A 17971-nucleotide genomic window follows, 5' to 3' on the forward strand; every position below is an offset into this window, starting at 1 on the left:
TATAGTAAATACTACTTTTTTTTTCAGATTTTTTGAAGCAAGCGGGAATCTCGTTGCATATGGCCATGATTTGTTGGATTCGAAAACTGAGTTTAATTGTGAATAAAATCTGATGTTTTTTTAAAGGAAAATCACACATATCACAGAACATAACGATTTGAAAACAAAACGACAGGCTATGTTGTTTTAATGGAGAGAAAGACGTTCTGTTTCTTTCAAATTTACTTGCAAAAAGTATAGCTGCGAACAAAGGAGCACAGTTTCTGAATCGTATAAAAATATTATCACAGCCTACATCGAGCAAAAGTCAAGTTAATCGGAAGAATGAAGGTATACTATATTTTTGCATTGAATAGCTAAATTATCCAACTTTTTTGTTTCAAAAGGCTTTGAAATATTTTTAATCTCTCTACAGTAATCTAACCATTTAGTAGAGTAAGACGACAGTGCCCCGCTATATTAAAACATTCTAATAGAAACGGTACCTATGTTAATTTAAAAATATCCAACAATGTTTTATGTTCGGTCAAAGTTGGCAAAAAATTCTGATCGTTTAGAATTATCTTAAATTTTTAAAGTCCCTGCAGCTCAGAGAAATGGTCCAATTTGTTTTAAGAAGAATTTTTTAGCAATTGAGAGAAAATAGAAACACTATAGATATCTTTGAACTACTCATAGAAATGTAAATAACATTTTATCACTTTTGGAATATATTTCTTTTTCAACAAAATACACATGAATATTTATAACTAAAACACCTCCATTATTAAATAGTTTGCAGCTACGTCTGCACACCACTGTTCTCTTTTAAAATGTTATCAGTAATGAGTGAAAAATAGTTTGTAAATAGTAGAGACGCAGATACAAAGCATGATATATCTAAGTTATATTTGCCAACTCCCTGCCATATATGTGTTTGAGTGCTTACTCCTTTTTAGGGCGTTACTTTTCTTAACAAAAAAGTGTATTTTATGTTTTATACTAAAAGTTGTTCATTGTTCCCAGCTTTTTCCCCTGTATATTCTTTATCAAGAACAGTTAGAGTTGGAAATGTCAATGCCCCCATTTGTTGGATTTTCAGATTTGAACCTTTTGGACTTTTGCTTCCAAGTATTATACGGATTTGTAGTCTTTTACCTTCCACGAGAGCAAAAAGGTAACTATTTTTTATTACTATCATAGACTCAATAGTCCCAAAAGTCCAAATGTCAAAAAGATACATCTCGAAAATTTCTCAAAACATTGTTCATGACAGCTGTCGGAATGGGCCAAATTCAGCTAGAAACTCAAGTCAGATGTTTGAAATTTGTCTGTGTCACAGAGGCTGAAAATGAACTGTTAATATATAAAAATTTGTGCACTTATTGACTGAAAAAGTACTATACTATATGAAAAAACAAGCTGCACAAATTTCAGTTTTTAGTTCATTTATTTGTCCCCACTTCTTTGAAGTTTAGAACCCCTGTAGAACATTTTCGAAAAATTTCCAATAACACAGTCAATTTACGATGTGTACAGGTACCTCACAAGATTGGCAGAGTTTACGCAAACAAAATTGATCGTAATGTGCGCATGCGAATAATAGTTTTCGCACATTGCGAATTAAGTGTGAAATAATTTTTTTTTTAATCCAAAAAAGTAAGGAAACAAATAAGCTACTCCTCTTTAAAAAACTTGCCAACTGGCACAATTGCGAGAAAACTTAACTCTTTTGTTGTCCATCTCCACCTGCTTGCTCCATTCTCTCGTTTTGATAATAATAGTGCTAATCTAATCCGTTGTCCCGTTTCCATGACAACTCATTTTCTTTTATATGAATTCATTTTCCATCTGCATAAAATTGTGAAAAAACGTTTTTCCCCGATTTTCTTTCCAAAAACGGATGCCTCGTTTTGTTTCCATAGAACTTTATGGACCCTGAATTTTTCGGAATGCATAAAAACGGAGAAAAACGAGTCTAAACTTTGAAATTTGTATTTTTGTTCGAGAAAAAGCCTAAATATCATGGTTTTTCTCCGTTTATATTGACAGTTTTCAATATCAGAGAGGTAGAGAACAACAATAAAAGATTGAATTGTTCCTCCGCAACTTTTCCTCGTTTCTCGTTGTGTATAGGTTTTTTCTTCCAAGAAAATATAAAGGTTTCAAAATTTAAACAGTTTTCTATGTTTCTCTTTTTTATAAAAAATTTCAGATGCGAAGCAAGATTCGTTACCAGTTATTGGATCCTTCAGCAGCACCAAAAACATTTAAATTTATATGGATTTTACTGTTTCTTGCTGTATGCTTCGTTGCGTATTATCTATGGATTTTCAATCCGAAAAAAGGAATTTACGGTAAATTATCAAAAACTTTATACAGTTTAAATTTTTTTTCATTTCCAGATCCCTTGACGACTGATAAACAAAATCCGATGACTTATGAACAAGTGGTAAACGATTTGAGAAATGAGATTGATCAAAGAAATGCCATAATTAGCGAGCTGCAGAAAGATTTTGTTAAAATGGAGTTGAAAACCGAATTCGTGAGTTTTTTTTAACATGAAAAATGTTTTAATTCTATCTATAACTGTATTTTAAGTTCAAATATTTAGTTGTAAAACAAAAAAATCAAAAAAGAAATAACAATTATACAATCAAGTTTTTCTGCGAAATTCCAAAATTCCAAAATTCAAGAAAAATTTAACAAAACGAGATATGCCCACATATACAAGTCAGGCAGAGATCTTATTTTAAATCAGACAGGCATGCATTTTTGTTGCTACGTAACTGCGTATGAATATTATTTAAATTTTTTATGTAAAAATATAATGACAGATATAAGTTTTAATTGAATTTCCAGAAGGCAATTTATCCACGACGACCAGAAACGGATCATATCGATTGTGGACGAATCTTAGCTGACGATAAGGTATATTTTGTTTAAATTTCAAAATTTTAAAACCTAATTTTTATTCATACAGGTCTACCTACAAACAGTGTCTGGAAAAGATCGAGTAAAAATTGTGGAAAATAAGAATCTCAATATGTCATGTTCGGCAATTATGAATCGAATTCTACCATCGGGAAATGATTTGAAACCTTTGAAAAATGGTGTTGCATTTGCGAGAATTGTTTATACAGATTATGAAATGATTGAGAAACAAGTTCAAATGTCATATCATCCACAAAATTCATTTTGTTTCGCGATTGACAAAAAAGCTCCGTCACAGTTTCATGAAAGGCTCAGAGCAATGGCTGCGTGTCTTCCAAATGTTTTGCTTCTTCCAGGTACATTATTGCCGATGGCTTAAAAAATTTAAACATGTCATTTTTCAATCAAAATGTTGATTTAAAACCTCCAAAGTTTCTTAATATGTAGTTGTTTGACTTCAGATATTTGGATCAAGTTTGACAATTTTATAATGCGGAGACGGAATTTTGCGTTGATGTTTAATTGTTTTTTTGAACTCAATTAAAAAAAACCTACAATGCCTAAAAATGACAAATGAAACGTAAATTCATATGGTGTTCGTATACTTATCTTAATCTAGAAGAACCCACTCGTAGATCTAAAAAATAAAATTTCAGATGAAGAATCAGTGGACTCAGCTGGTCATAACATCAATCTTGCACATTACAATTGCCTCCGTGTTCTAATTAACAAACCTGGTTGGAACTATGCCATTTTACTTCAAAATCATGATGTCATTGTTAAATCCGTATATGAAATAGAGCAGATTTATGATTGGCTTGGTGGAGCAAACGACATCGAGATTACACCTGAAGCAGGACGTGTAGATAATAAAAAGTTCAAATGGGACCCAGTTTCTCTAAAAATGTTTCGAAATGGTGAGTTCTAAATTGATTGTATTGAGTTAAAATAAAAATTTCAAGAAACTGGAATCGACAAAAATGTTTTAACCACCAGCATGAAGTTCGCAAAAGGAGCTGTACAAGGCTCATTGTCAAGGGGGGCAGTTGATTGGATGGTTCGAACAGTTGATCTTTCAACCTATATTAACCAATGGAATGAAGGAGTGAGACACATTTTTTCAAATCTCTTTCTTTTTATTTTTAAATTTTCAGTCATCTGGCGTAGATGAGCAGTTTATTCAAAGTTTTCAAGTGAGTGCTGATCTAGGAATGCCTGGACATTTCACGGATGAATGTTTGAAACAGAAAAGAAATACTGATTTTGTATCAAGGTAAAATTGGTTTTTTTTTTTTGGAAAATATTAACGTTATTGGATTGCAGAATGTCACAATGGATGTACGGAAGTGCCCACAAATGTGGATCAAAAACAGTTCGACATGCAATTTGCTTACTGGGAATTGAGGACTTGAGAACAGTTGCCGCATATCCCAATTTGATGTTCAACAAAGTAAGCCATCTACCAAATACAAAGTGCCTAAATTTCAATATAGATGATCCCAGCATTTGATTACTCAATTGTGGAATGCACGGCCGAGCTACTGTACAATCGAACATTTCTTGGACAAGTAGATCATCCGCTGGAAGAAAATTACTATGCACAAATGGTCAATGTAAGTTGAATGAATTTATAACTTAAAAAATATACCAATTTCTAGGTTCTTTACCACAAGAATCACCTGGAACCAAATTACAAATTGGAATGTAAACCGAGTTATACGAGATGGGCGGAACGGGAATATCCATTATGATAGTGTTAGGCCGATTTATGGATAGTTAATTTTTTGTTACGATTTAAAAGGGCTTTCTACGGGTTTAAAAAATGAAAATTTATAAAAATCATTATGAATGCAACTTGAACAATTTTAGATCGGCAAAAATTAGAAAACGGAAATATTTATTCACAATAACCCAAATGATAATTATAAAAAGTTTGATCAAACAAATACATGTGTGCCACCGGTTTCTTCCACCAAGATCCTTTCAAACAATATTCTGTTTCAGGCTGATTACATATTTTATAGTTATCCACAGCCATGTGACTTCCATAAAATATTTCAAAACTATTATGATGAGCTGTCTCGATTGTTTGTGACACACGGAACGGCGCGTCGGGCACAAAATCGCCGTCTCGAACAACGCGAAACTCCTCGAAAACCTGGAATTTTCAAATTTTTGGAACGATTAAAGGTACTTTTTGGTGATTTGAGGAGGCGGCCGTACTAGACAACTGTACAGAATGCCTTTTCCGAATTCAGGCAAAAAAGAAAATTATTTTTAAAATGTTCCGACGTCTAGAACAAAACACTTTCACTCCCCTTTAAAAACTTTTTGAAATCGCTTACATGTTCTCTCAGAAGTTTCACAAATGTTTCATCTCCGCTTCGTGGTGCAGACATTGAATATAAACTAGTCTTCTTCTGTGGATATTTGAGAGCAACATGAAGTGAGAATATAGTAGCCATAGCTCCACCAAGAGAATGCCCAGTGATTAACATTGAATACGATGGATACTCTTGTACTACTTTCTCTAATGAAGCATCAAATCCAAATTCCAGAATATCTTTATACATTTCAACGTAAATTGCAACCATTCTCCCACCCAGTGGAAAATCTTTCATCCATCCCATTGTGAACACGTAGAATTGAGCAACAAATTGGAACGGATCGTTTGTAGATCGGAAACCCACAAAAATATGTTGTCGATCATGGTTCACACCAATTAATACTCCAACTGTTCTCTAAACATTAATAATGAATAAAACGTTATTAAGTTTTTTAGGCTAGAAGAATGGTGCTCAACACCTAGATTTCTGATCTTTTAATAACTCTGTGTATTGGACTGTGTACCCGTGGTTTCAGCTGGATTGAAGTTCTTGATTTTTGAAAAAATGTGATTTTTTGATACTTACACCTTCTAATGTAGTTGGTACATCCAATTCATACTTAACTATTGCATTTGAACTCAATTTCAATAGACATGACATTGGAGCTCCAACAGGTGAGTATTCACTAACACGATTTGCCGCTTGAATGTAAGCAGCAATCTCAGTTCTGAAATCAAATATTTATTCATTTAAACTATTCGGAAACTTTAATGCCTTAGAAATGTGTCACTGTACGTGGTGGGTATTTTTTGAATCGGACAATTTTCCACGTGTAGTACCGTTTTCCACGGATGGCACATATATTTTGAAGGGTAGCATTGAGAAGATCCCAGGCACCATCTTAAAATGTTATTTCAGCCTTCAAGGAGCCTACGAAAGTTTTTTTTTTCATTTTCCAATTAAACTCACTAAAAACTGATGAATCCTCGCTATTAATTGTAAAACAATTTTAATTTTCTTTTTAAAAAGAAAAAATTTGCGATAAAGCAAAATTTGAAAAGTATAATTATAGAAATATTAGATTTCTAATATTTTGCTCACCTGCAACTAACTTCTCGATCAACAATTCCCGCGCATTGCTCACAACTTGAAAGTTGTGAGCATTTTGCCAATTTGGTGTCTTGAGTTAATACTAATCCTGTTAGATGAATAATAGCTACATAGGACCAATACAAAACCGCTCGCATATAGCAATAATAACACAGAAATTGAAAATAAAAGTAAGTGAGAAAAGGAGACGAAGTTGAGCGAATAACTGCTTGAAAAGAAAGAGGCGGCAGGCAGGTAACCCTTGTAATTAATTTTTTCTTTTTATGTTTTCAGCTGTCTCACTGGAATTTGTGAGCTGTGCTAGGAAACTCTGATAGTAAATTTGAATGCGAAGGAATAGGTAATGTGTTTATTAACTTTTTTTTGAAAATCAATTACAAATTTCGGCGTCCAAAATATTGTATCTGATTTTTTAAAAAACACACAGAGAAGGAAGAAAAATACTCGAACGACAGTTGTGCTCAAGAAAATGGAAGAAAATCGTTCACTTTGTAGGCACGGCTGGACCGTTATTTGCATTCACGATATGCATGCACACCTATAGGAACACCATTCCGTTGGCAAACCAATACAATTACTACCACAAAAATTGCAACATAAAATATGTGTTTTTCAAAAATTTGTCCATTATTTATTTTAGAACTTCATTATCGGAAAATCTGAATCTCTAGAACACTTACATCTCGACCAGAAAACAAAAATATTTACACGAACCTCCCAATTTGACAAATGAGATTCACGAGGTCTAATGACATACAACTAAAATTAAATGTGTGTTTTCATTCACCCTCAATCACATCATCGCAAACTTTTTCCTGATATTCTGTTGTAAACTTTCCAATTTTCAAATAAAACTTTCCATTTTGACGGGTATCCACTGATCATCCTTTCCTCTTTGTGCCCTACTTACCCGTTTCACATGACTGCTCGCAACTTTACGACAGATTCAGAGAATTTCTACGGAACCTTTCGACACCAAGCTGTTTTTGTAGAAATACTTTGAAATTTAGTGCTCCTTTTTTAAATCTTAATTTCCTTTTTACTGTTTCAATTTTACATTGTAATTAAAAAATTCAATGAAAATTGATATTTCCTTTTCCTGAAATAACTTTCAAAAAATGCATGCTAATTTGCTTAGAAACAGGAAACAATATAAAAAACTAAGCTGGTTTTTACATAAAATTCCTACCTGTCTCAGAAGAATTTCCTTTCAAGATGCTAAATTTATGATTGAAAGTTTCGATTGTCTCCTAAAAAGTATACACTTTTCTTGATTAAAAATGACTGCCCTTTTCAATGACTTTTTGATCTTTATATTCGAGACTATATAAAAGGTTTTAAGTGATCTGTCAATATTTCTTCTTGTAATTTTATCAATATCCCATACATTTGCAATTTATCTTTTATTCAACAAAATAGTCTCAAAACAACCAATTCTTTCCCCGCCTCCACTAAACCTCTTCTCTGTCCATTCTTTTTCGCATCTGGTCTCCATTCAACTGTAGATATAAATAAAGAGAGATAAGTAGTGATAGCGCTTTGCATCGGTCGTTGACTAACTAGGTCAAAACACTGTATGATTGTTCTTTCTTTTTCTTATGTGATCTATAATCCCTCTGATATGGCTAGTTTCAGTTGACCTATCAATCCTCCAGGCTAGTTTTATCAATAAGGCTTTTCTTGTGTTAGTATTCGCTTAGCGCGTTATCGCGCAGTTTCTATACCACTATAGAGCTTACAAAATGTTTATAGATAATTATCGTTTTTTCACTTTATTTGAACTCAAATAAAGGTTACTTGAACTCTAAAAAAAATCTACCTGGATCACCACAAAATAAGGTTTTTCTGGCAACAAGCAAACTATAATACTTTCAATTGGCTCTGAGACGGATACAGGAAATTGCCAAAACTATTATCTGTGTAGAATGCCAAAGTTCCATTATGGAAACCTCTTACATAAGTTGGCAATATTCTATCAAAAGTTGCTACGCTGTGCTTAACAGTGAAGGAAAATCGCAAAATTTGGCAAGAAGCTTCCACCGAGTTATTTTTTGTGCCACAATTTATTTGACACTTGCCAACACTCCCCATGTTCAGTTAGAGCCCTTTTTGCTTAAAGTTTTTATTCATTTTTTCTACACAGATAATATTTGTTGAGAGTACCAATGTCACGTAATTTTCCTCACTTCCAATTGATACCAATCTGATAGGTAAAACAGACAAAAACACCATCTGATTTTCAATTCAATATACAGTTCTTTGACAATACTAATCTCGGCCTCCCATCTCGTTTCACTTTGGCAGGAAGAAAGAGGCAAGGAACAAGGGATTCTTTGGCAAAGTTTCAAAATACCCAAATAACTTGTTCTTTACCCCCTCTCTCCCCGAATGTCTTCTCACTGTTCTCACTCAACGATCATTGTGTTCTCTCCACCCATTTTTACCATTCTGTCAAAAATTCTTGATCACTTTGAGAAGTGCACTTTTTTCTAACCTTTTTCCGTTTTCTGATATCTTCCCAGGTTTTCCAATTCTCACATTTTCTCATTTCAATTCTATCTCGTGATTTAACAAAATTCGTTTTGAAGGACACCGCCCAACATTTATCTCGATTCATCCATTTTCAACTGCTTATCCAAATATACAATATGAACCAGAAGGAACGAGAATTTGTTGATTATCTTCGCCACGAGGTTTGTTTGTATTTTTTGCAGTTTAAGATTATGGAGGTCAGAGTAAACAAGGAAATAATGGTCTAAATGGGTATCTAGGATGTCATGTGTATTGGTTAAGGAGCGTGTAAAGTTTAGAAAATGGTCTTCTTTTTGAATGACAAATTCCTTTCTTATTGTGAGAGAAAAATGTTCTATCTTTGCTTGAAAATTTAAGCTTTATTCATTAGATATTGAACTTTAAGTGATCTATTGATATGCTGTCAAATATGAGAGAATTTTTGATTTTGACCATCTATTTATTTTTTGGGGAAATCATGGGTTATATGCATTTTATCAAGCATGGTATATGACTATAATTGGTGAAAAATGACAAACTGGTTAAAAGTTTTGAAGATATGTTCACAACAATTTCGAAGTAGACATCATTCAATTGGTTTGATAGCCAAAATATGCTTAGATTCTAATATCGATTTTGGCCATTCTTTCAATTTTTCAAATCGATTGTATGAGAAATGAAATATAAAAAACCTCTAATTCGTTCTATATTTTTAATCAAACATATCGTCACTAGAAAAATGGGAAGAATTTAATAGACTTGTGATGTTCTTTATGAGAATTCCTATCAACTTCGAATTTACACAATAGCTGAATACATTGTTTCAGTGCAAAGATCTCCTCACTGAATACTACGATACCGACTTCAACCTTCTCAGATGGGCGCAAGGATACGGTTTTGATAAAGATGAGGCTCTCGCTGAACTTCGTAGACATCTTCGCTTTCGTCAGTACTACGACCTCGATAATATTTTGACAAATGTACCAGATCATCCAATTCTCAAAAAGTACTTCCCACTTGGTCTAGTCGGTAAGTACAGGAAATGACAGTTCGGAAATGCATGACTTTTATCTAGGTGAAACTGGAAAAGACAATCAACTTCTCGTGATTGAATGTGCCGGTCGAATTGATTTGATGGGAATCCTGAAATCTGTTCATCTTTCTGATTTTTTGATTCAAAGGTTGGATTGATGAAAGTAAATTTAAAAGTTTTTTTTTACTTTTCAGATTCAAGTTCCAAGAAAAAATGTTGGCAGCAATGAATGAAATGGAAAGAAAATATGGAACACAATGTTCAGTAATCTATATTTTAGATTTAGAAGGACTTAAATTCGATCCAGCATTGATTAGTATTGTCACAGGACCGTACAGAATTCTTTGGGCATCTGTATACACAGCATATCCAGAATGGATAAATACCCTATTTTTAATAAATGCTCCATCATTCATGACTCTTTTATGGAAAGCCATTGGACCACTTCTACCTGAAAGAACTCGAAACAAAGTTCGTATTTGTTCGGGAAACTCGGATTGGAAGACATCAGTTCAAAAGGTAATTTTTGCGATTTTTTTTTGGGTCCAGAATTTTTGCAACGAGCGCTTGTTTTCTGAAGAGTTCTAAAAACTAGAAAAGTATTAAAACGTCAGTGCAACAAAATCGCAATCAAAAATTAGTTTTTTTTCGAAAATCAATTTTTGTCATTTTTGTGATCAATTACTTTTAAAAGCAAAAGAATATCAATGACGGTTTTGTTGTTTAAAAAACTCGGAATAGCCTGACATGTATCAACACTATAAAGACAAAAATCTACGATTCTTAATGTTTTGCTAAAATTTGAATTGCTTCCAAAGTTAGGAATTCCGACCAATCAGCGCTTTTCTCCACCCACAGGGAATTAAAACATGGAGAGTTGGGAAATTAAGATTTAAAATTTCTTCAAAAATTTGGTTCAAGTAATTCAATGCGGGCTGCCCGATTTTCCACCAATGAAGTTCGATTTTGATTGTATCGTTTTAAGAAGCTTAACCTATATCTTTTCTTTTTTCAGCACGCACACATCGACAATATTCCAAAACACTGGGGTGGAACTCTAGTCGATAAAAACGGTGACGGAATGTGCCGTGACATTTTGAATATTCCATTTGACTCAATCCCACAAGAGCTCTATTGGACACCAACTCACGAGACTCCTGCCATCAAGGACCTCGTGTGCACTAATATTGGACCCGGAAAATCGGCCGTTTTCACGTACACAGTTGACAAAAGTGTCACCGAACCGGTTTATATTGTTATCAACAGGTAGAATCTCTTAAGATTAAAAGGAAAAATGACTTTTGACCGCTTAATTTAGATTTTGCGATCGAACATTTGGAATGGGTATTTGGCATGGAGATGATGAATGTTTAGAGATTGATGAAATGAATGAATTGGCTCCAGATTTTGATTATCCAGGTATAAAAGGGAAACTGAAAAAAATGTATTGAAATTTCCAGGAATGCCCACTGTTGATTATCTGCGTCTTCGAATGCCAGGCGCCGGAGTTTATAAGATCAAATGGGGAAATGAGCAAGCTTGGATCCGATCGTTAACCCTTTATCATAGAGTTCGATTTCAAAATGAGCATAAAGAAAATGTCAAGTATATGGAAGTGTGATTAAACATTAACAGTTGTTCTTTGAAATTTCATTCTTAAATATTCAATCCAATACATGTAGAACGTTTGCGTTGTTGTGTACATAAATAAATAAATTTAAATAATTGAATTTTTTCTCAAATTCGTTGAAAGATTCGATTGCGTGCAAATCAATAAAAGCAGATGAACCCGTTAGTTATCATTGGGAGAACATTTAAATTGGCTCAATCATTTCGTCTGAAAACAATTTGATCATCACCTCCAGTTGTTGTCTTGACCTTCCCAGCTGCTTGTCTTCGACGTGGTTGCTCTCTGCCACGTGGCATAGAGACACCACCGACTGTATCGTGTTGTTGGCATACTGCCAGGCATTTATTCTCAACGCGGGATATTCGAGCAGTTACATCTTCCATGCTCATTGAATTCTGAAAAAATGTATTTGAAAGTGGACTGATTTTAGGTTTAGGGATTAGGCTTAATTGGCCCCTAATAGAATTTCGATCTGAGTTTTTCGATCTTGAATATTTTTTTGCAATGGCTGATTTCAAGAATGTCCACACATATTTAGATAAATTTTTGAGATATTGCATTTGTTGGAAAACATCTTAAATATTTTGGCAAAGTCAGATAATTAAAAAAAAACGGGGTTTGAACTTTTTTCTTGGATCACTACTAAATATGAGAATCCTAAACTTTATAGTTTAACAATGGAAATTGGCTTTGCAACAAATAAGTGATTTCCTCACCTTTTGATGCCCATCCCATAAATTATCAAATCTACTGGAAATATTTGCCAGCTTATCATAAATCATTCCAGTTGTACTTGAACTCCTCACAGTTCCATTTATTTCATTATTCTCCATTTCATTCTCCCGAATCACTTCAAACTGCATTCGAATCTTTTTCAGCTCCAACTGAAATTCCTCGACGTGTCCCATTTTCTGCCGAAGATCTGAAAAATCTAGTAGTAGTAGTCAAAAAAAGGGATAATTATTGGTTGACAAACCATCAATTTCATCTGAAAGGAGCTTCAGTCGACACATTGCGTTGTAGAGGAAGTAGAGAGCCAATAGGAAAATAAATATGAAACTGAATAGGAATATGGTTTTGTAGGTTTTCTGTCGATGACGAATCTCTTCATAATCAGCAGTGGATCTGGAAATTTGAAAATATTTTTTAAATATTAAGATTTATCAGAAAAAATCCCTTGTAAGTTTTGAGCCACTTACTTGCTGAAAAAATTTCGCCGTCTAGAAGAACTGGATGAAGCCCCACGGAGATCTAAATCGGGGACATCTGAATCATCGTCTGACTGCAAAAGTGATGCTCCAACCATTATTCTGGTTATTCAATTTCAGATCATTACTCTGGAAAAATCTGAAAAAAATGAATGCAACGATTTAAAACACGATTTTTTTTAATCCATTGAAAAAAGAACAGAGTTTGCTAAATCGAGAAATTCAATTTTTCGTAGCGAACCACAAAAACCAAAAAAAAAAAACGAAAAAGAACAAAAAAAACAAACGCATCTGTTTTCAATTAAAATTCAAAAGAAAAGTCAACGAAGAAGAAAAACCCGTGTGGATAGTGTGCTCTCAGGAATGGAGAAAACCGGAGTATAGATTTTAATCTGGCAAAATGGATGGATGCATTCACGGCGAGTTTAGGAAATTGAATGAAAAAACGGAAAAGACGATGCCGCAATTGATAGAGCTCGTGGGAATGCTTTGTGGGCCGTGAATTCGATAAATAGGCTCTTTAGTTTTTCTATTTGGAGAATTAATTTATATGGAGAGGTTAGAAGTGACATATCTATGTAGGCATACAAGTGTCTGCAGGCAGGTAGGAAATGTTCTAGCCTAGCACGAAGACCCTACTTTATTTAAAACTAAAAATTAAAGATTTATGATATTCTGTACATTCAAAAATGATAAGAAATCCGACATGCAAATTCTACATCTTCAGTCAGTGAAATTTATTTTTATGGAAAAAAAGTCAAATTTAAATTCCTTTTTTTTGAATACATATAAAACTGTTAGATGTTTGAACTCAAGTTTCTGATTCTTGAACAAGTTGGAAAATTCAGCAGTGCCTTCAACAAACAATTATTAAAGTAGTAGTGATAAATTATATATCACAGAGTTATTTTTGTAAAAGTATAGTGAAATTACTGGGCAACTCTCACAAGTACCTGCCATTTTAAACTAACTTTTTTAATATTCTTTATTTAAAAAAAAACAAATGATAAAAAACAATTGAACCCATTGGTCCTTGATATAATATGTATTTTCTTTTGTCTCCCAATTAAATTTCATCTCCTCCTTTTCTTTTTTATCAGCGGAACATTGAGAAATTGTAATGGGCAGCTGCTGGTTGATTGATTGGAAGCTCTTCGAATGAAACTTTTCACACGCAAAAAATACGTACCTAGCTCTTTGATTTCTTATTTCGAATAGTTTTGAAAATGATAAATTATATTGGCTTTAAAAAGTGATAAATATTTAATATTGATCTAGTTCTCTAGAGCTGGCTTTAATGAGATAAGAAAAATTAACTAAATAATACTAGCAAGTTAGAACTTAAAAAATACAAGTTTGTGTTTTAAAAAAATACAAAGATTATCAAGTGACAAAAAATAATCAATTTTTAGAAAATGACAACAAGGAGGGTCGTATTCCCGAAAACAAAGGTTCCGATCTCTCCAAATGAATTTATTTTTACCATGAGTATCCAGTTTCACCCAGAAGCCCAACCCAAAAAAAGAAGAAGTACTTAACCCAGCTTAGAAATAATTCTCCAAGTTATCTGTCTTCTTTTTCTTTTTAGTTAATCCTTTGTTTTTCTGATATTTCTTTAAAAAAACAAAAAAGATCACATATGATTTTTATGAATTGATCTTCAAAATAAAAAAAATTATTTGATAACTGATAATTGAGAATAAAAACTAAAGAAAAAAGTAAAACAACAATAAGATGGAACGACGAGCATTGTTTTGGAGGAAGAAAAATGAGAAGAGAGGGTGAAAGAAGGCGTCGGAAATGAGATTACGAGCCAAGGCACAAAACGAAGAAAACGAATGGACTTTTTGGAAGAATGAGAGGAGGCAACTACAGAAAGTTTTCAGCATGAAAGTATCGAAGAAATATAAATTACAAATGCACCACCACAAATTGATGGTTGTAAAAAGAGTGGAGGTAATTTAGAATCAGCCATAAATATTTACAAAAATCTTAAATGTCTCGAATCTGAAATTTTTTAATTAACAGATGTTTCTATGATTTTCTTTGTAGCAGTTGCAAAAATTATGTGCTCTACGAAACTAGACATATTTTAATCGTTATTCAGAATACCGGGCATTTTTTGAGTAATTTTTGTTTGAACGGGAACACTTTGAAAATGTATATTTCGGCTACAATTCTCTAAGAAAATTTCACATTTTTAAATGTAATATGACTTTCATTTTAGTCAAAATTTCGTAGATCACTCTTCTCATACTTCAAACTACCTTGCGGAAAAAAGAAAAAATAACATTGAGAACCACTTGGTTTCATTTTCCATTTCAAAACTCGTTGTTTCTCCTTTTTTTTACTTGGGTCTACAAATTGTTTACCCATAGACTCTCTTTAGTCTTCTACCAGAAAAGTGTGAGCAGAATAGAGATGGATGCGTTTGTTGATGAGCAACAAGAAGAGGAAGATCCTAAAGGAGAAGAATGAGTTGAAAGAAAAAAGGAAGACGAAAGAGTCCCATTGTCCTCCCCTTCAACGATGTGTCTGTTTTTGCTCTTCAATGGAATAGTGTGCTGGTGGCGACAGAGGCACAAAATTTTACATAAAATATGGAACAAAGGAGCGACGAGGAGAGGAGGTGGAGAAGAAATTATGAATGGAAAACTCAATTAATTGGGATAAATTCAATCCAAAAAAATTAGAAAGGGAGGAGAAAAAGAAGAAAAAAAATTAGGCAAGAGAGGGGTATGGTAGGCTCAAAAGTTAAGTAAAGTGGGTAGAAGACTTGAGAAAATTAGGAAACGAAAACTGAAGTGACATAGAACTGGAACGGAAAAAAGAAATTGACCAAACCTCTTTTAAAGAAATGTGTTACTACAGTATGATCTCAAATGTGTTCTATCATACAGACTTCAATCGGCTTCTGAGTTTTAGGCCCAATGTACGAAAGTTTTAGACAGGTTTGGGTTATCATTCCACTAGGGGACTTCAATCGGCTTCTGAGTTTTAGGCCCAATGTACGAAAGTTTTAGACAGGTTTGGGTTATCATTCCACTAGGGCTCGCTTTCACACCCGGCACGCTCCAAAATGTTTAACTGAAAATAAAATAATTGCATAGGAATATATTGTGAATGTCGTGACAATTTGCACCCGGCAAGCTAGACGGGCAGGATACACCTCACCAATTCTATGGGGCCGATTGTCTAGTTTTGTGTGTACTTCTTCGCAATATCTCAAAATATCTAAACATCAGAAAGCATGATATTTTGAGCTTAATGTTCGTATAGTCAAAGATAGTTAATCAGATATTCGGAATGTCTAAACTGAAAAGTTTCGAGAATACGTAACAAGAGTGAGTCTCCTCCCACGTCTAAAATTTCCATTCCTACTTTTCCGCCCCGTCAGAAATGTCACTCCTACCCATAAATTTTAGCTCCTCTCAACAACTTTCGGGCGGTCCTGGGGACGCTCTTTTTATGCAAATAGGTCCGGACTCTTCTTCTCTTTTTTGAAGAACCAGCACTACTTTTTTGTTCTTTTCGTTCAGACTAAACAAATAAAAGAGCAGACAAGTTTAGAAAAAGGAACACCAAACGAGAGCATGGTAACATAAAATTGAAATTTCCAGAGAACCGGTTGGTCTCAAATCGACTTTCCAGTTGAAAAGAGAAACATCTTCGTTCACTTCTGTTTCCCAAAACATTCAAGTCTCTGGAGATTCGATGGTGGAGAAAGGAGCAAAAATAGAGGAAGATTGCAGATTTCGGCCAAGACGTAGTGTTGCGTTGTGCGCCGCCCTCCAAAAATATGACACCCTCCGGCGGTTTTCAAGTTTTTTTTTTAGTTTCGGATATATGATGGGATTGGAATACGACACTTTACATCGGATTATTATTATTGAAGACATATGGAATCTGCAGTTATATTTTAAAAGAAGGACAACTGCATTCAATGTTTCAGAGCAGATACACCTGGGATTTCTAATGGCAAAACTGACTTGTAAATATTGCTAAAGTTTATTGTCAAAACGAATGATCATCACTTTCTAATGAAACAGTGATTTGCCTTTGATGATTTTTTAAATTTCAGATAGGAATGTTTGATCTTAAGTTTTTAGTAAAGGTTTAAACTGATTTGGGACGTTTTGCCAAAAGTTTTTAGAAAGGGATACTTTTGTGATCCTGGAGAAGCATGATCAAATATTTTTATATCAAGAGTTTGGTCTAGAATTAACTGAGAGCAGCATTAAACGAGGACCAAAGCGCAGCTGAAAATATGAGGGATTGTCTGAAATTTTGGACTTCACTATTCTATGTCAGAAGTCTATTTCGAACCCTGTTTCATTACAGTACATTTGTAATAAAATTGAAATCATATAGTAAACTTAACCGAACAGTAACTTTGTGATGTCATTTCCTAGAGAGATTAGGCATACTGATTTTTCCTTTTTTTTCCTTTCCAACTTTATTTTCCAAAATTCTGTCATTTCTCGAGAAACTCAATAGACAAGTCGCTCCCGGGGAACGAAGATTTATGAGTTGAGGGAGAATGTGTATTGAAAACTACCAAAAAAAGAAAAGTTACGACTGACTTTTTAACAAAAACTCATTTGTCTGTGTGCAGATGAAACAAACGGAACTAATATATTTGGGAGAACCTACGGAAAATACAATTATTTAAGTGGTCGGGAAGAGGCGAGAGAAGTACTTGAAAACAGATCGATTCCGATATATGTGTCTAAATATTGTAGAGAATAGAATCTGAAATTTACACTTCTCTGAAATACACAGGTTAGATACTTAGATAAGTAGCTAAGCTTGTAGCATATGTACAAAAATGCCTAACTGTTTTCAAAGAAACCTATACCTTCAGACAATTGAAAAATGTGTGTCCTGAAAGATTACATTACTGAAAAAAACACTTCTTACGGAATGTCATGAATTTTAAGAGGATTTGAATGATATTTCAAAAACTTTCTTCTATGATCAAAAAACTCCGTCTCCAGGGACATGTCAACCCATTTATAGATGCGTTTACACATTACACTTTGCATTTTAAAATTGTCACTTTTCGTCACCAAATCGAATAATATCCTCGTTTTCTCCAAATTCTCCCACATAAATTGTGCATGCAACTGAAAAAAACCACGAAAGCAGATTCACATTCTCGGACCAAGAAAATCTGAAAGAAGATTCCCATGAGACGAAGGGTTCCTGAGATTTTGCCGTTTTTTGGAGTTGGGAAATG

General features: G+C 33.7%; 4 protein-coding genes and 3 non-coding genes across 7 annotated transcripts; 3 read left to right on the forward strand and 4 right to left on the reverse strand.

The window, feature by feature from the left end:
- The first annotated feature begins 225 nt into the window (after positions 1-225).
- Positions 226-4757, forward strand: H41C03.3 (uncharacterized protein). The gene is made up of 11 exons (NM_001393085.1): positions 226-330; positions 2195-2336; positions 2385-2524; positions 2842-2910; positions 2963-3269; positions 3570-3830; positions 3876-4018; positions 4068-4186; positions 4237-4363; positions 4407-4526; positions 4572-4757. The coding sequence occupies exons 2-11, from the start codon at positions 2195-2197 to the stop codon at positions 4662-4664; spliced, it is 1521 nt and encodes a 506-aa protein (NP_001379984.1). The 5' UTR covers positions 226-330; the 3' UTR covers positions 4665-4757.
- A 36-nt stretch (positions 4758-4793) lies between these two features.
- On the reverse strand, positions 4794-6556 carry H41C03.2 (Fungal lipase-type domain-containing protein). Its single transcript, NM_062766.4, has 5 exons — positions 6342-6556; positions 6015-6140; positions 5826-5967; positions 5259-5654; positions 4794-5071 (listed from the first exon to the last, which is right to left on the reverse strand). The coding sequence occupies exons 1-5, from the start codon at positions 6485-6487 to the stop codon at positions 4811-4813; spliced, it is 1071 nt and encodes a 356-aa protein (NP_495167.3). The 5' UTR covers positions 6488-6556; the 3' UTR covers positions 4794-4810.
- A 2314-nt stretch (positions 6557-8870) lies between these two features.
- Positions 8871-11625, forward strand: H41C03.1 (CRAL-TRIO domain-containing protein). The gene is made up of 7 exons (NM_062767.5): positions 8871-9043; positions 9689-9890; positions 9937-10042; positions 10089-10413; positions 10910-11160; positions 11213-11313; positions 11355-11625. The coding sequence occupies exons 1-7, from the start codon at positions 8999-9001 to the stop codon at positions 11513-11515; spliced, it is 1191 nt and encodes a 396-aa protein (NP_495168.1). The 5' UTR covers positions 8871-8998; the 3' UTR covers positions 11516-11625.
- F55C12.4 (uncharacterized protein) lies at positions 11529-12871 on the reverse strand. The gene is made up of 4 exons (NM_062768.5): positions 12724-12871; positions 12501-12649; positions 12241-12446; positions 11529-11919 (listed from the first exon to the last, which is right to left on the reverse strand). The coding sequence occupies exons 1-4, from the start codon at positions 12828-12830 to the stop codon at positions 11719-11721; spliced, it is 663 nt and encodes a 220-aa protein (NP_495169.1). The 5' UTR covers positions 12831-12871; the 3' UTR covers positions 11529-11718.
- Positions 12872-13051: 180 nt separating this feature from the next.
- On the forward strand, positions 13052-13221 carry F55C12.11. The gene has a single exon (NR_051112.1). It is a non-coding gene; the product is annotated as an Unclassified non-coding RNA F55C12.11 (non-coding RNA).
- A 3216-nt stretch (positions 13222-16437) lies between these two features.
- F55C12.9 lies at positions 16438-16586 on the reverse strand. Its single transcript, NR_051113.1, has one exon. It is a non-coding gene; the product is annotated as an Unclassified non-coding RNA F55C12.9 (non-coding RNA).
- A 75-nt stretch (positions 16587-16661) lies between these two features.
- Positions 16662-16811, reverse strand: F55C12.16. The gene has a single exon (NR_051114.1). It is a non-coding gene; the product is annotated as an Unclassified non-coding RNA F55C12.16 (non-coding RNA).
- Between the last annotated feature and the right edge of the window lie 1160 nt (positions 16812-17971).

The sequence above is a fragment of the Caenorhabditis elegans genome, chromosome II (genome assembly GCF_000002985.6).
Source record: "Caenorhabditis elegans chromosome II".
In the NCBI taxonomy this organism is placed as follows: Eukaryota; Metazoa; Nematoda; class Chromadorea; order Rhabditida; family Rhabditidae; genus Caenorhabditis; species Caenorhabditis elegans.

Bases quoted from the DNA above. Each gene is read 5' to 3' on its own strand.
- H41C03.3 (NM_001393085.1), top strand. From the start codon at position 2,195: ATGCGAAGCAAGATTCGTTACCAGTTATTGGATCCTTCAGCAGCACCA. The intron at 4,187-4,236 runs GTAAAATTGGTT...ATTGGATTGCAG, and splicing joins AATACTGATTTTGTATCAAG to AATGTCACAATGGATGTACG. The intron at 4,527-4,571 runs GTAAGTTGAATG...ACCAATTTCTAG, and splicing joins ACTATGCACAAATGGTCAAT to GTTCTTTACCACAAGAATCA.
- F55C12.4 (NM_062768.5), bottom strand. From the start codon at position 12,830: ATGGTTGGAGCATCACTTTTGCAGTCAGACGATGATTCAGATGTCCCC. The intron at 12,650-12,723 runs GTAAGTGGCTCA...TCAAATTTCCAG, and splicing joins CGGCGAAATTTTTTCAGCAA to ATCCACTGCTGATTATGAAG. The intron at 12,447-12,500 runs GTTTGTCAACCA...TAGATTTTTCAG, and splicing joins CCTTTCAGATGAAATTGATG to ATCTTCGGCAGAAAATGGGA.
- H41C03.2 (NM_062766.4), bottom strand. From the start codon at position 6,487: ATGCGAGCGGTTTTGTATTGGTCCTATGTAGCTATTATTCATCTAACA. The intron at 6,141-6,341 runs GTGAGCAAAATA...TAACATTTTAAG, and splicing joins GATCGAGAAGTTAGTTGCAG to ATGGTGCCTGGGATCTTCTC. The intron at 5,968-6,014 runs GCATTAAAGTTT...ATTTGATTTCAG, and splicing joins TACAGTGACACATTTCTAAG to AACTGAGATTGCTGCTTACA.
- H41C03.1 (NM_062767.5), top strand. From the start codon at position 8,999: ATGAACCAGAAGGAACGAGAATTTGTTGATTATCTTCGCCACGAG. The intron at 9,891-9,936 runs GTAAGTACAGGA...ACTTTTATCTAG, and splicing joins CTTCCCACTTGGTCTAGTCG to GTGAAACTGGAAAAGACAAT. The intron at 11,161-11,212 runs GTAGAATCTCTT...CGCTTAATTTAG, and splicing joins GTTTATATTGTTATCAACAG to ATTTTGCGATCGAACATTTG.